Here is a 17,390-nt window from a genome sequence, read left to right as displayed (position 1 = left end):
GCTAAATATTAGATGATATTTTTATCTAACAATAAGAAGAAAACACATTGGATCAACCTAGGTTATTTCGATTGACATGCAAAAGTTACGGGATAATCTTGAAAAAAAAAAGTTGGGAACCTAAATCTCGAATTAATTCAATGTTGAAGGATGAAATAGGCAACAAAAAAAATCATTTAAAAAAAAACAAGTGAATTTGAGTCAACCAACCAAAATCTCAATGCAAGTCATGCACGCCATCGAATTCAATAAATTTTTTTATTTCATAGATTAGTTTTCATTTAATAGATTTACATAACAATAAAGAGAATGCGATATTTTCTAATGAAATATTTTTTTAAAAAGAAAAAAAAACATGACAGGCGTTTGGGATTGAGACAATAAAAACAAATCATTGATAACAAATAGTGAGAGTGTATTTTTTAATTTTAAATTAATTAAAAAAATAGATCATCGTTAATAAATGGTGAAATTCTTTTTTAAAAATAAAAAAAATGAAGTACAAAACGTGCATTAAACAAAAAAAACAATAGATTTGCAATCCGGGTTATGGAACTAACCAAGTTAATTTTTTCTGTATATAAAAAAAGGGCCAAAAAAAGCCCAGCAATGCTGGCCTATGGCTCAATGCACAAGGTCTTTAGAAAGAACAACCCGGGCACATGGGCCTTTAAGCTCGAGCCCGCACGCCCAGATCTTTTTTTTTTCTTATTCAAAGGGGTGGATGACATCTTTTGAAATATGGAGACGATGCGTCACCCACCAAAACAGAGGCACATCGCCTTCTAGCTTAGATTCTGGCCACCATAATGGGTTTTAAACCCAACAAACAAATTCTTCAACCCATTTGAAGCTAAAAAATCCAAAAACCAGTATTAGAACATGTAAAAACTAATTTAGCAACCTAATAAACCCAAAAAAGGCTTAAATCACAAAATCAAACCAAATAAACTTAAAACAACTGTCACAAGACTCCCCTCATCGAGTGTAACTCATTGTCACTAAATTCAATCATTATAGTGATCGAAATAGGTGTAAACGATGATTTTTTCTTTCTAAGTCAAAATTTGGTAAGCCCATCTCTCTCCTCTCACATTAAAGGACTAAAAATGAGAAAAATAAACTTTGATATCAAAATTAAATTTTTAAAAACTAAAGGGACCGATCACCTATAAACCAAAAAAATAGGGGACTAAAATAAATATTTTTGTTTGAAATTCTAATCCGTCACCTATTTTACCTGTTATTCTCACTTTGGTCCTCTGACTTTCAATCCAACTCTTTCTTTCAAAAAAATATGCAATTAGATGTAAATTTGAGCTCAAAATGGCTCAATTGTGCAGGAAAAAAATTAAGAACCAAATTATAATTTTTAAAAAATTAATTATTTCAATCCACAGTAATTTGTGAGAGAATACACAATAAAATTTTCTACAATAAAAATTCCACATGTTTTAGTGTATTTTTTAATTAGTTTATATAAGTGCGTTATGTTATGATTCAGAATTTAAAAAAAAATACGTAAAGAAAAATGTCCAAGTATTGCCAATGTATTTTTTATTTATAAGTAAAAATTTAATTACGAACTAAAAATCTAATGGATCTGAAGTAAAAAAAAATTCAATTATCGAGAAGAGTTGATCTTTGATCAACTCGAGCCAACCTAAGCTATCTTGCCAAACCTGTGACCTGAATAGAATAGAATAGAAATATGTACACATAAATCATTAAAATATTTATTTGATTATGATTAAAAGGATATTATTCAAATACTCTTCATATAATCAATTCCTCCTTTCGAATCTGATAAAATTTGAAAATGAAGATATTTTGGATTCAATTTCTAAATTCTAAACTCAATTTTAAGTAATAACTCAAATATTCCATTCTTAATTAATTTATAAATTCTATAAATTTATTTATTTATAATATTTTAAATTGTTTAATTTATAAAAAAAACTAAAATTAAATTTAAAAAGCAAACATGTTAAGCCAGACCATGGGAGCGGGCCTAGCCTGAATTAAAAAGCCTAAGCACACCTGGGCCTTGAAGCCTAATCCCCACATTTGGGATTTCTTTTTATTTAATTTTGGCCTTAAGGGCAGACAACATGTCACCACAGTAACAGGTAATTGTTACTTACTAGGCAGCTATCTATATTCCGGCCACTACTATTATAGCAGGAAAATCAGGGAGATGGGAATTTGTTTTTGTAAAATTCATTGCTTAACCTATTTTCACTCAAAAACACTTTACACACCTCAATAAACTAATCTCTCAGCTTGAAACACCCCTAAATTAATTCAAAAATACAAAATCAAATCTTAAAAATAAATCTCTTAAGTTCGATTTACTTTTTTAGGCAATAAAAATACATAAAACCACCACCATCGAACTTCGCTCATCATGGAACCTTTTTAGAACCAAGCTTGGATATTTTGGTTGTTGGAATAGGAAAAACCGACAACTTTCTCTTTTCTTATTATTTTTAAAAAAATTATCTCTCCTATCTCTAATCGAGAGATCAAGAAATAAAAATAAATAAACTTGTGTCTCAAAATGGAAATGATCTCAAATATAATGATGCAATATATCTCTTTCTGTTTTATATTTTAGTCTTCTATGTTTTAAGTTACTATTTTAATCATAATTTCAAGTTTAATTTCATTTCATTAGACTATATAGAGTATAAAAAAGAAACTAGAGGAGTGAAGCTTGATCAAGTTTCTCAAGTCTTTTAATTATAGTAGGTAAGTTTGATTAAAAAAAAATCTCTAGTTTCCCAAGTATTACATGAGAAAAATAGATAGAGCAACACTAATGGTTTAATGCTACTAAATAATATATGTACGGAAATGTACTAAATGCTTTTTATTGGCAGCAAGAAAGAATTATTAAAAAGAAAAAAAAGAAGAAGAAGAAGAAGCTAAACGTAGGCGACAAAGCAGCCACTCCTACTAGATACCCAATATCCACTGTCCATTCCTTTCTCTATCTATAAATGCAGGTGGGAATGTCAAAAGTTATGAGTAATTGATGCGTATGGAACACAACAAACACAGAATAAAAAATATATATGAGTATAAAAAATTGGTTACGTTTATTCTAAATTTATAATTTTATTCTTTTTAAAATAATAATGATAAAATTCTCTAAAATAATAATAATAAAATTTGTCTTTTTAGAAGATTTATAAAATTTTAAATAGACTAGAAACTATACATCAACTAAGAAATAAAAAAAAAATCCAAACATACAAAGTAAATATCTATAAAATCCAAAACAAAATATGAAATCTGAATTAAATAAGAAAATTAACAAAATTGCCAAAATCAAAGCTTTAGATAAGATTCTTGATATCTTAAAATTTAACAGTCCACGTAGCGCCATAGAGGCTATTATTGAAAAAACAACCTTCGAAAACTCTTATAGAAATTTGAATCCGATTCAACAATTAGATAAAAAATAATGATTTTTTTAAGGCATAATTATGGTTTGGAGTGACCAGTTCTCTTTTTGGGTATAGACTTGTCTCACTGGTCAATAAATATATCTGTTAAGTCTTCCATAAAATTTATCTGGAACAAATTATCATCTAGTTATGACAAATTCATATGTAAATGTTTAAAATTACCAGTTATTTAAAGTTCGGCTAGATCAATAATGCTTGGGTTGTTTTTTTTTAATATAAAAGGAAAAATAAATAAAATGAAATTGAAAATCAAAGGGAAAGTGGAGAGAATCATGTGCTTGCTCTTTCCATAACGTCTGGTCTCCCTTTTTATGACATTTATTTAATGGACAAAAAGCAAGGTAATGGTCTCAACTCTCAAGTTCAGAAGGAATTTTCATGCTTCTGATGATGTAGCATAATCCCATTGGTTCATTTGCTGGACACTATGGCCCTTCCATATATTTCCTTGTTTTCTTGTGTGGACAGTGGCCATGTGTAGTAGATGATCATATATGGAAGGTGGATTTTCTTTTTTCTTTTTTATTTTTTTTTTGCAAATTTGATATTCTATGATATTTTTAACAACAACGTTTCCTACAGAAGATATATTCCTTTTGGTAATGGATTAGATAGCATTTGATTGCTATCTTGAAATATAAAAGATGAATACAGTAAAATATTTAATATAAAGATTTTATTTGTATCTTTAATATTCATAAAGTATTTAATTAATAAATTTAGAATAAAGATAAAGTTCTTGAGACAAAAAAATATTTTGCAAGGAAAATTATAAACTTGTTATAATTATGAGATTTTTATTGCATCAAAGTATTGTTCTTTAGTGTTCTTGATCAATGCTCTATTAAGACTGGATATTAATTAGATTTGTTGAGAATGATACGTATTATATTCTTTTCTTTATGAAAGGAAGCAATTGTTCTCATAAGCCGATGTATAAGAGATACCCAGAACTAACCTGCATGAGAATTTCATATGGAGAGATCATTTGTGTTTATGAAAAAACTCATGTGACGGTTATGTAAGTGATCCTTAAACTTAAGATCACTAAGTTATCTTGTATAGAAAATATTATGTTTTGATCTTGACTACACATTATCATAATCAAGAGTAACAAACAATCATATATTGGGTATAACATGAACTATATAAAGGTATTTGAGTGATCAAAAGAGGAATCATCACCCTAGATGAATCAGGTGGAATAAGATTTGAAAAGAGTTTCAAATCTTATTGAAATAATCAATGACTATGGTGTTGAGAACAAATATAATTTGATAGAATAGACACACTTCATGCTATAATATCTAAATCGAAACATTATTGATGAAGGGATAATATTTACTAAGAAATTGGTCACTAAAAAGTTAAGTCAAACCACTTATGATTTTTCTAATATTTGAAGGTCATGACAAGTTGTTAGACATTGTATTTAATCTTTAAATATAAATTAATCAATTGTTGAATAATACCAAATTAATTTATTTAATTTACTTAATTTATTTAGAATTATAATTTATATTTTAGCCAACTTATTAGAAAACCTAATGGATCACACACGTAAAAACCATTGGTTAAAAATTAAAATGAGATGATTAGTCAAGTGATACTTGGTTGTAAATAAGTTTTAGAAATTGAAGACTAGAATCTAATTTATATAGATAATTACAATTCTAGACCTAGAAAAATCAAGTAGGGACTTGGTTGAATAAATCTATAAAATTATCCATGAAATAATATGTAATATTATTGAAGAGGAAAATTGATATTTTTCTATTTGTAGGATTTTCAGGTTTCCCTATAAATATAATATTATGCATTTTATTTTCTACACAAGTACACAATACAGTATAAAACACCTGAAAATACAAAAAATATATTACTTAAAGGCATAGCAACCCCTTTTTTCTAAAAGGATTTAGAAAAATTTTACTGGTGGTTCGTGTGGATCACCGTTAAAGACCAGACACTTGAATAACTTGTTGTTTGTGATAACTCAGTATTAAAGCAATTATTCAAATCCATAAAAAAATATATGATATTTAGATAATCTTCATATAAACTCTAAATAACTTTAGATTTATCTAACATGATATTATTGTTCTTAAAAGCATTAATTAGTAACTAATTAATGATTTTTTTTTATTTTTTTTTTTGCTATGAGTATTCTCTTTCACTAGTGTCACACAAGGAAGAAGCCGTCTAGCCTGGTTGTGTATTGCCAACAGAATCGTTATTTTCTTTGCCTGTAGTCTTATAGGGTCAATCTTTAGGTTTTAAACTACATAGAAAGCCATTTTAATTAAGTTTTAGTTCATTTGCGCTGTATATCTGCCACGCAACTATTTTTAAATTATCTAGCTCTATCTTACATAATGTTTTTCTCGTTAATTAATTGAATTATTAGTTTGCATCATCAATTGAAATTAAATTATTTATCATCAATTGAAAAATCATATATTCATTAAATCTAGGAATGCCAATAAACTCAATTGAAGTTTAGTTATCTAAATTCAACTTATAAAAACTAAATTGTTAAAAAGATAAGGTGTAGAGATCAAATCAAATCAAATCGGACAAAAAAAAACTTTATTTTTTAACAAACATCTAAGCTTGGATGGTTATTGCTATGACGACGTTGGGATTATCATAGCAACAACCATCTAAGGGATGGATACTGTCTGATAAGATTTCAGGATTCTAAAAATTTTTAAATTTAATATTTCTACTGTGTATATATGTTTCACAAAAATCAACATAAACATTTACTTACTTTTAAATATTTTATTTTTAATTTTATTAATTTAATTAGAAATAAATAAGGATGGTAATATTTAGTTATATTAGATTCAACAAATTTTTTTTTATTAATTTTTAACACTAATCAATACAAATATATATTTCTTTTAAAGGGAAATCCAAAATAAGAATTCTGGTTAGCCTACAGATCTTCAATGTGAAATATCTTATTCAGTGCTTTCCAAGATTGAAATTCGAAAAGCACCCTCAAGAAATTAATGAGGTGATACGAAGGTATCATGCATGAAGTTGGACGGTAAGACCTTTATTTGTTCTCAAATCAAAAGAGAAGGTGGTGAAGCGCGGTGGATGCTGCAGCTGCTAATTCCTGTGATTAAAATATCCTAATGACGTTTTACATAGTATAATATCATTAATTCCCTTTTTAAAAACAAATAAAATTCTGATTCTTGAACGTGGTTAATTCCTGGCAAACGCTTGGACCCCAACATATAATTATAAATTGTAATTAAGCCGTCCAGATCTAATTCTCACCCTTAATTCTCCAATCCGAGTGCACGCTTTGTATTGTTGTCGTTTATGTAGATTAATTAATTAATTAATTAATTGATTGATTAACAGTGTAATTAAGGCAAAAACAAGTGGAAAATGATTAGTAACTAGGAAAGCATTTCTTCAAAGTGATTTTACATGTGTGTGTCCAATTAATTGACTAATTGAGGCAAATTAATGGATATGATTCTATTTGCTATCCAAACTCCACCACCCATTTTTCTAATGCAATTTTAAATGTAGGTCAAACAGTATCCACTATATTTTTAAATTTCTTTATTTATTAGAGGTAAAAGAAAATTAAAAAGTTATGCCAATGGTCAATAATATTAATGCTTTGTAATTAATAAATTTGATCTCCTAACTATAGCTAGTGATGCATCCTAATCGATTCCCTTTATACCTACTAAAGATGGTTTTATAGGATGACGAAATCATCATTATAATTTAATAATGAAAATAAAACTAAGCATGGTATTAATCATGGTCCATGCCAGCTCCAAAAGCTTCTCTTGCTCATGGGTTATTTTGTCAACCCATTAACCTAATCTGTATGGGGCGGTTTTATTTGTCTTTGAATCATTGCTACAAAACCCTAATCAGTTTACAAATAAAGTGTTGGTATAGCGATTAAAGCACTGTTATATCCTTACAAGGATTAGAGTACAAGTTTAATACCCAGGAAGCGCACTTATTGGGAGGGGCAGCCACGAATCCCGAATAGGACTAGTCTCACCCTCTAAAAAGGTGTGAGGATACCGGGTAAGAAAAAAAAAACCTAAATCAGCTTAGTGTCGATCTAAATCCAACTCGAGTTAAATTTTATATATATAAAAATAAAAATAAAAAGAACTTTCTTGATCAAAAACTCAAATTAATTTGTGACTCGATCGAACTGACTAATTGATTATTTTTTAAAAAAAAATAAAAGTTTAGATAAACTCATCTTCCTAGTAACTCTAGTCTTACATCAGACAACAACTAAATTATATTTAATAACCATGTTATTTGCTAATAGTGCTTAATGACCACCATAATAATAATTATCACGATAATACTAATAGCAACTCTTAATATAATATTAGTAGTGAATCCCTCAAGAAACAACAAAAATAGTACTAGTGATTATTAAATATATATAAAACAGAGCTTTTCAAAGTGAAATTCTGATTCCAAGCTATCATTTAATAGTGCAGTTAGTCAACTTTGATCCATCCAATTGGTGACGTTAAATTTAAGGACAACTAAACAAATATAGTCCAAATTCTTATACAATAATGTTTTTTTTCCATTGTTTATGTAAATGGGTACATATCTTTGCCTTCGTTGGGTATTCTAAATTTATTTATTATTTTTAAATTTAGTGTGTGATCAAGTAGCCAATTAGGGCGTTGGTTGACTTAATTGGGCAGGAAATTAAGATTTCTTAATTATCAAATTCCTTATACTTAAAGGAGGGATATTACTTTTGTATTTTCTGTGTTTTATTGCATAAAAAATCTTCGGAATCTGTCTAAATAATTACTACATTCCTCTACATCTAATATATGTGGGCTCAATCACTTTGATCAGCTAGCGTGAAGTCAATATTCTTAAAACTCATGAGTTTTTTTTTTTTTTTTTTTTGCATTTTAAGCTTATTTTTATATCGAATAATAGTTTTTTTTTCTCTTTTCCTTCCATAAATAAGTAAATTCTAATTGAAAGCATAATTCTTCCAACCAAATCACCTTTCCATCAGGCACGCAATTTATTAAATTTAAGATCTTAAATATAATTATTATATTCATTGAGTATTTGTTAGTGTTGAAAAAATTAAGAATGACGAAAGCTTACATTTTGATGATTTGTTAATGAAAATAAAATATTTTGAGAAATTATTAAACATCTATAGTAATTTATAGTGATCATCAGACTAATCATCAGAGTAATTTCATATTTTTCATATTTTTTCATATTTTTTCTAGTGATCATCAGAGTAATTTCTAACTTCTTCATACCACCTAGAAAGTTTTTACCTAACCAATTGTTTCGACCCTTACCTTAATTTGAGTCCCTAACCAATCATTTTGATCCATTGATCATTAACTTAATTTAATTACCTCATGGTTTTAGTTAAGCCATTTAATCTTATGTTAGCCAAAGTTAACTCAATACACTCTTCATATATGAAAAAAAAAATATTTTTTAAGAAATATATAATGTTTGAAAAGAAAAGAATAAAATTGTTTCACGTTGATAAAACTTATTTTCTTACAACTTCATAATTTAAAAACTACAATTATATAAACTTATCTCCTTCCAAATCCAAATCTTACCCTCATAGTTAACTAGAGAGGCATACTTGCATTCATTCAATTTAATATATATAATATCAGTAAACTGTAATTTGTAATATTCTCCTGGATCTTTTCAGAAGCTAGCTGGCAAGATCTTTATGTTTAACGCAATCTCGATCATTCATCAAATATATATTAATTAATTAATTAATTAAATCCTAGTTAGCTTGTTCTAAATCTCTAATATCTCCAAGGAGTGGACGTAGAAGAAATACACAAGTATAGTAATCAGCACAAGTTTAAGACATATTGAGAACTGGACTCGTGTATAGAAAGATAAGCATATTGGAGGTATCGACTGTTGAGTACTGCGCGCTATTGCTTTAGACAGACAAAGGGCATCCTGTTTTCTTTTAGCCCTTCCTCGGTTTGTGGCAAAGCATGAACGGTGGTTTTTATTCATGTTCTCTCTTTCAAAATAATTAATTTGTATGTTTCGAACTCATCAACATCATTACCTTTTTGTATGAGTGGTGCATATCATGGCAGTAGCCTGTGTAGGAAAAACCACATGATATAGAAATTGTGTTGGATTAGGGTTTTGGAATAGAAAAAATAGATATAAAAATATATTTAGTCGGAGAAACAGAGATAAAGATATGAAATAAATCTATCTCTTAAATAATTTTAAAGTGAATTTCTATACTATTCTTTAAAATAAAGAGATATATATCTTTTTTGTCTCTCCTGGTTTTGTTTTTTTATCTCAAAACAATAATCAGATATTATATATATAAAAGATAATTAGTTATTCAACAATACAGGGACTCAAAATCCATACGTGACGCCTTAAGTTGATTCCATATCTATTATTCTTTTGTAATTATATGTAATATTAGTTTTTATCATTTATGTGCAATTTAGGTATATATGTGGATTATCCTAGCTAGGTTGTTTGTGTGATCATGGGTTTTTGGCCCTTCAATCATGTTGCTCTTTGAAAGGGATTCCTTTGCTTCCACCTTAAGCCATTTTCACACTCAATCAAGTGTCATTGTCTGCATTATGCCTTACCTAAATGGTAATATTACACACATATACTTGTCATGCTTTACCCCTTTTGAGTGAGACCATGGTAGTGGGAGCTAATTAATTATTCATATTTTTTTTTCTTTTTTCTTTTTTGCTATGAGTATTCTCTTTCACTAGTGTCACACAAGGAAGAAGAGCCGTCTAGCCTGGTTGTGTATTGCCAACAGAATCCTTATTTTCTTTGCTCTATCTTACATAATGTTTTTCTCGTTAATTAATTGAATTATTAGTTTGTATCATCAATTGAAATTAGATTATTTACCCCAGTGTTTTTCTTTAGAAATCATCCTCCACGTTGATTTAATATATTCTTAAGAAATATATTTTTAGTGCTGATCTCGAAGTTCAAACTCTAGAAGTTACTGGATTAAATATGATTATTTTCGATTCGGGTTTAGTGAAAACCTCCTCCAAGAAGAGATTTTCAGTGAATAAACCAAATTGAAATATAAATATGAAATGATTTTCAATGATTTGTTTCAACCGCATGAAAAATATCAAATCAAATACCTGGTTTTAACGAATACTCACTTGGTTGCATGCATATTCTTGGATTATTCTGAGCTATGTACGTATACTATGTCAAAAAAATCTTAGCAATTAAAACTATAGTGATAGCATCCTGTCAAATTAAGTTAAAGTCATTAGCTTTTGGTTCTAATCAGAGAAACAGATAATTAAGCAGAGAAAGCTGAGAGCAATTAAGCTGAAATTAAGGAACCAAAAATGAAGGAATCCGTCCAGCCATTCACTCACTCACTCTCTCTCTCTCTCTCTCTCCCTCTCTCTCTCCTCCTTTGTATCACCACTTTACTGATAAGTGAAAGGAACTGGAAGCCAATGAAAGGGCTTTTTCATGGTGGCGTATGCTGGTGGGTCCCTTTTCAGCACACGGTTCGAAAGGCCTTTTGGACTCCTACAAATACCCGCATTCCCCCATTCTTATTGCCATCAAAGCGAGCAGCCCTCAATACTAATTATATTCTTTGTTATCAAACACCACACCCTCCTCTTGCTCACATCTTCTGCAACCCAGCACCCAGTGGTCTGTCTTTTTGCAGACCTCTGTTGGATGCTGCTGCTGCTTTGCATTCATTTCCTTGCTTGAGGTAACAATACAACTCCCTTAACAGCCTAGCTATGTCATGCTAGTGTATGTTTCTTGTGCTATACATGCTTGATAAGTTTTTTCTTGTAGTATAATTGGTTTGCAACAATTCTGTACAGGTAATCGGAGAAGATTGTGATTCCTGTTGTTTGATCATCATCTTTCAGTGTGTATATATATTTATATCCTGGCGATGTCATCTTTTAGCAAGAGCCTTCGCTTATCTTCTTCATCTCTCGAAGAAGAGAACTTGATGCTCCCAAAGAGGCAGGGCATAGTTTCCATTCTTGGGTCTGATGTTGAAAGAACCAAGTCTGCTGCAGCTTCTCTAAGGAGAACTCTCTCCGCTGATATGTCCTCCAAGAAATGGCAGGCACAACATGGGTTCTATCCCCTCAAGAAAATTGCATCGTCTGACCATTTCCCAGCCTGTAATATCACAGACTCTTCATCTTCAGAAGATGAGGATTATGAAGACAGGCCTAAAGGGACTGAAGCTCAAGGGCAATTTGATATCTGGAGCTCAATTCAAGAAGACAAGAACAAGAAAGAGGTTGAAAAGCCAGGGCAATTTGATGTGTGGAGCTCAATCTTATCACAGAAGACAAAAGAGGACTCCAAGAATGTTCAACCTTATGTCCACCCTCTTGTTAAGAGATCAGCAAGTTCTTTAAGCAAGAAGAGCCTTGAGATATGCACTGAAAGTCTTGGATCAGAAACTGGTTCTGATGGGTTCTCGTCATATCCACCATCAGAGACTGGTGATGCAGAGGAGGACAAAGAAGAAGAGCAAAGACAAGAGAGAGTGACACTAAAGTTTGACACGGAGGATTTGCGAGTAGCCAAGTATAATCTTGCAGCAGCAAATTGCAAGAAATCTCAACCAAGATCATTCCCGCCTCCAATCCCTTCACTATCTAGCCGTGATGGGGCTTCTGTACTCATGAAGTCTCGTCGCGATAATGGTAGATTGGTTCTTGAAGCTGTTTCTGTTCCTTCACAGAAAAACTTCCATGCTCAGCGCCAAGACGGTCGCCTTGTGCTCACCTTTGCCAATACTGTAGATCAAGACGAAGAAGAGAGACAAAAGAATGAAGAAATGAATGTTATGGAACAGTTTGATGTCGAGATTGAGAATTCTGAAGATGAAAAGGAGTGTGAAGAAGATGAAGAGGAAGTGGAAGAAGAAATAGAGGAAGATGTGGTGGAGGATGGCGAGAACGAGAGAGGAGGAGACAAGGAGGCGAGGTTTGTGATGGAGGAAGCACCAAAACTGTCAAGTGGGGTCATAAGTGTGCATAGGCTAGCGCTCATGATGAACAAGTCCTTGGTGTTCGCAAATAGAAACCCAACATGGCCTAACAAGTTCAATGACATTTCCAAATTTGGTGAGGTGGAGCCAATCACCTCCCTGACACAATCACTCCCACCGCGGCCCCCGGTGGCTCGGATGATACCATCTCCACCAGCAGCTACCATGGCAACCACCGAAGTCACAGCAAAGGCAGCTGCGTCTTTTAATGCTTGTGAGTACTTTTGGAAGCCAAAGTCCATGACAACAACAACAACATCAGTTCTTAACCCAATTAGCCAAAAACAAGCATCGTCATTAGGAATCCATGACAACAAATTGGCCCTTTCGAAGAAGTTTGTTCCAAATGAACAGCAGGAATTGGTGGTATTGAGAGGGAACAAGGGAGATTACTTAGTTCCTTTGTTAAAGAGTTGCAAGGAGCCAAGGAAGTCACTATTGTTTTGGGAGCCCCATTGCATTGCCACCTCCTGATGGTCCATCCTCATAATCCAAGAGTTAATCCCAATCCCCAAATGCAAATCCCAGTCTACTATTACTATAATTATCACTTTATAGATGTATTATTCCATGATGTCCCTCTGTCTCCCTATTTTTCACTTCCACTTCTTGAGGGGAGGTGTTGTGTAGTCAAATAAAGCGTACTCAAGGGAGACAGAATATATACTTTGATTTAGCAGATCAAAGAGAAACAAAAGAAGAGATGACTTGACAGTGTTGTTATACAACCTTTTTTTATCAGCCTGTGCTGTTAATAGTTGAACAAAATCTTAGCATCATCTTTGACCTTGGTGGACTGTCTTGTCTGTCTCTAATAAATCACGGTGGGTGGTCTCTCTTTTATTTCATTTTCCTTGCTTTTCCATTTCTTGAGCTAGCCAATGAGCTTTTAGTGTTGGTCTTGTCTGCCCTAACAGTTCTTAATTTTTGGAACATCATGATCATCCTTGGACATGGGATGTTGTTGTTTGGCTTAAGGTTATTATTGTGCAGGATATTTCTGATCAATTAATAATACCTGTTACTTAACTTGTGTTTGGTATTATTATAGCATTAATGATTTTGATTTTGATTTGAAAGTAAATTTTAAAAAATATATATAAATTATAATTTTTTTTAATTAAAGTCTTAAAAGAGAATTTCCAATAAAGTTTATATAAAATTATAATTAACCAATCAAAAGTAAAACTTATATCGCAACACATGAAACTATAGAAACAAACAAAAACTTAATTGATTCACAATTCTTTTTTAGCAGATACGAAATCATTGAAGGTTATGTAATCTTTCAACAATTCACTAAAGAAAATGGAGGTCCGAGAGCATGTGATTTAAGTGTTATGGCTTTAATGGCACTATGGAAGCTAGATTAGCAGTTTTGCGAGTTGATACAGTTTATTTATTTAAAAAAAAATTATAAATGCTCAATGTGTGTATTGTGGCATGTACAATAATAAAATAATAATTTTATCTTTCAATCCAATCAAAAAGTTATTTACAAATTGAACAAAGAAAATAAAGAACATTTTCTAATCCTAGTTGAGGGGCTTTGTCATGTTTTTATTTTTTAAATAGTGAAATTACTCATTTGACTTTAAATGCAAAATTTTTATAACTTAAGTCCAGGAGCTTTGTATTTTTTCATATTGGTTTTTTTGTAATAATAAAATTTGTTGAGGAGCTCTTCAGTAATTGATTTAATATAAATATTAAAACATGGCTAGCTCGTGCCATGTGGATTATCTTCGTGGTCTTTGGACGGCGTATGAGATGTCGTATGGTGGTCATACAGTTATTTATAAGATGGCATTTAATTTGTCTTGGCCTCCCCTCTATCATGCGTTGTGTTTTCCAAATGGTTCAAACGGATCTTTCTTTTTTTTTCCATCTCTCCCCGTTGATTTCCACATTAACCCTGTAAAATTTAAAGGCAACCCTTCAATTTATTATTTCTTCATATTTGGTTCATGTTCTTTTAATTAATTTTTTTTGTTTTATTTGAGATAATTTATGAAATTGGTATATTTTGTTTTTTAATTTCACCCCCCCTTCAATTTTTTTTATCTTCCAAATTTGCTCTACATTCTTTTAATCTATATTTTTTATATTAAGATGATTTTTAATTGTTTTGTTTTGTGATTTTTATCCTTTTGAAGCTTTTTTTTACCAATTTGATCCTCGTTATTTTAATTGCTATTTTTTTCCTTGAAATTTTTTTTAAATTGATATTTTTTTTCCGATGTCATGCTTCCACATTCAATTTGTTGAAAATTGAGCTCAGGTCTAAGATTTCACGAGTTGTTAGTTTGGAAGATTAACCTAGGTTTAGAAAACTTGTCCAGGTTCACTATTTTTTCTTTTTTTAAGCTTTTTTTTTAGTTTCATCCCTTGGCATTTATTTAATTGGAGACTGGACTCTGTTATTTTTTTATTTGCTTTTTATAGGATTTTTCACTAATTTTGATAATAACTCGGGTTATCTTGGGTCTTTTTATTTATCATTCTCTGTTAATTTTAAATTTTTTTATAAAATTTTTTTTTCAATTATATTAAATTGATTGAATAAATATAAGCATGAGATGCTCATCTTATGATATTTTGTTTAGTTTGATTTATGGGTCATTGCTCTGATAGCGGTGCAACCTCTCTTGGTGTCATCATGAAGCCTTCGCAATGAATTTTGAACCGTCTTGATAAACTCTTTCTAGTAGTTAAGCAATGTCCACATCGGAGCAATGGTAGGTCTTCAACAAACTTTTCTTTATTCTTCTTCCAAGTATAATACTAGAAGATTAGTTTTTATGGTTAATTATTGCCTTTTTATGTTCGTGTTATTTCCAATGTATTTTTTAAAATTATATTATTAAATTAACTGAGTTTATTAAATCTAGTTAAGTCAATAATCTGGATCTTATATTTTTCTTGTTTCTTTAAAAACACTAACGTCGCCTTTACATTATTTTTATGTTAGGAAAAAAATTACTAGGCCCGCGGCATAGTGTAAGCCATATATCTAGTCAATAACTATAAGAAGTAAGAAAATGGACGTTTGAGAGCAATATATAACTAGGATATCTAAGTTTTAACACTTGATTTTACAACTAGATAATTAACAAAAGTTAAACCAAGTATGAAAAACATTGTAGCATGTGAGTGAAAATATTTTTCACTATAACAGTGTTTCACGGTTTTGCTCCTCACACCAAAACATTTAACCCTAGCTAGTCGGGGGATTGAAGTTTTTTCATAAGGCCTATTAGTTATTATCAAATTGACTGGAGATAAAAAAAAAAATATTTTCTCACTTCAATTGCAAAGTGAAACAACCAAAATATTCTTAAAAGAGAAAAATTTAAAAATAGAGCCAAGAGGCATTTTTGTGTTTTCATAATAGTTTTTTTGTTATTATCATGTTAGTTGAAGGGAAATTTGGTATTTGATCAAATATAAAAATAAATAAATAAATAAATAAAAATCATAATGAAATGATTAAAATACCTTTAAAAGCAAAAAAATATTAAAATTGGTGTCAATAGGGCTTTTTCATCTTTTCATACTAATTTGTTTTTGTTATTATCAAGTCAGCTTATGGGTAATTTAGTATTTGACCAAATATAAAAAATAAAAATAAAAACAAAAAGGTTTATAAACGAGTGGCACACTCTTCGGCGCATGGGAGACACTCGTGCCCTTCAGGCAATGCGTGCACGCCTCCCAACATCCAAAAATACCCTTATGTTATGTTGTTAAAAGCATCACTGCATCCTCTTTCTAGTGATGCAGCGTGTGTTGGCAGTAGTGGTCCGATTTATTAAAATGTCTAATGTTAGTGTTATTTATTCATTAAAAACTTTTTAAATAAAAAAACTTGTGGTTGATTTATTATATAAAAAACAAAATTTGTTTTTTTTTTAATTTGTGTCGCAATTTTCAAGAAAAAAACTATATCTATAACCATCTTTTAACATTTTCACTTAAAAGAACAAATGTTATGCATTTGTTTCCCTTCTTTCTATAACCTCTATATATTTATTTTATAATTTTAATTAAAAGTTGAATGGGATTTCTTATTTTCTATTTGAAAAAATATTATTTAATTATCAAAAAATAATAACTATAATACCAATGTTATTAAACATCTAACAAAACCAAATGATCTAATCAGAAAATCAATGAATCAAGTTATTAAATTACTTTGATGTTTTTGTATTGAATTATATTGTAGAAACAAAAAAAAATTCTACAAATCAAATTCCACCATGTGTCATATATTTTTTTTTTACACATGAAAGGATAAAACAAAATTAAAATAAATACATGGAAAATAAATGGGACTTCATAATTTCTTGGTCAATGAAAAGTTGATACATGAGATGAGATATTTAAGATATTTTGTCATAAATACAAGATCTCATAAATAAAGATCAACCAATAAAATAATGTTATGTGACATTAGAAAAGAACCTGAGAGCCCCTACAAACCTCTATAAATAGAGGGTCTCAACCTAGACAAAAAAAAAAAGCGAATGATTCTTGAAGATACAAAATTTTCTTCAAGACAAGTTTTTCAAGCAAGAAAGCTCTCTAAAAAATTCTCAAGCCTCTTTCATCCACGCTTGAAGTCTATAAAGAACGAAGCTCTGTTGGATCAAACCTAAAATGCCCCATAAGATTTCTTGAACAACACTTTGAAGATAAATCAAAGATACTCTTCAAATCATCAAATTACCAAATCTCATTTTGCAATACATGTTCAAATTCGTGTTCTTATGAGGCACAAATATTCGCAAATAAATTAAGTCACCACATATTAA

The 17,390-nt window shown here is 30.1% G+C and overlaps 1 protein-coding gene across 1 annotated transcript; it reads left to right on the top strand.

Moving 5' to 3' along the window:
- Positions 1-11,096: 11,096 nt before the first annotated feature.
- LOC7475136 (protein FAF-like, chloroplastic) lies at positions 11,097-13,424 on the top strand. Its single transcript, XM_024593628.2, has 2 exons — positions 11,097-11,265; positions 11,384-13,424. Exon 2 carries the CDS (start codon positions 11,458-11,460, stop codon positions 13,048-13,050), a length of 1,593 nt encoding a protein of 530 aa, XP_024449396.1. The 5' UTR covers positions 11,097-11,265; positions 11,384-11,457; the 3' UTR covers positions 13,051-13,424.
- The last annotated feature ends 3,966 nt before the right edge of the window (positions 13,425-17,390 follow it).

This window comes from Populus trichocarpa, chromosome 1, assembly GCF_000002775.5.
Source record: "Populus trichocarpa isolate Nisqually-1 chromosome 1, P.trichocarpa_v4.1, whole genome shotgun sequence".
Lineage (NCBI taxonomy): Eukaryota > Viridiplantae > Streptophyta > Magnoliopsida > Malpighiales > Salicaceae > Populus > Populus trichocarpa.
This window is presented reverse-complemented; position numbering and strand designations above follow the sequence as displayed.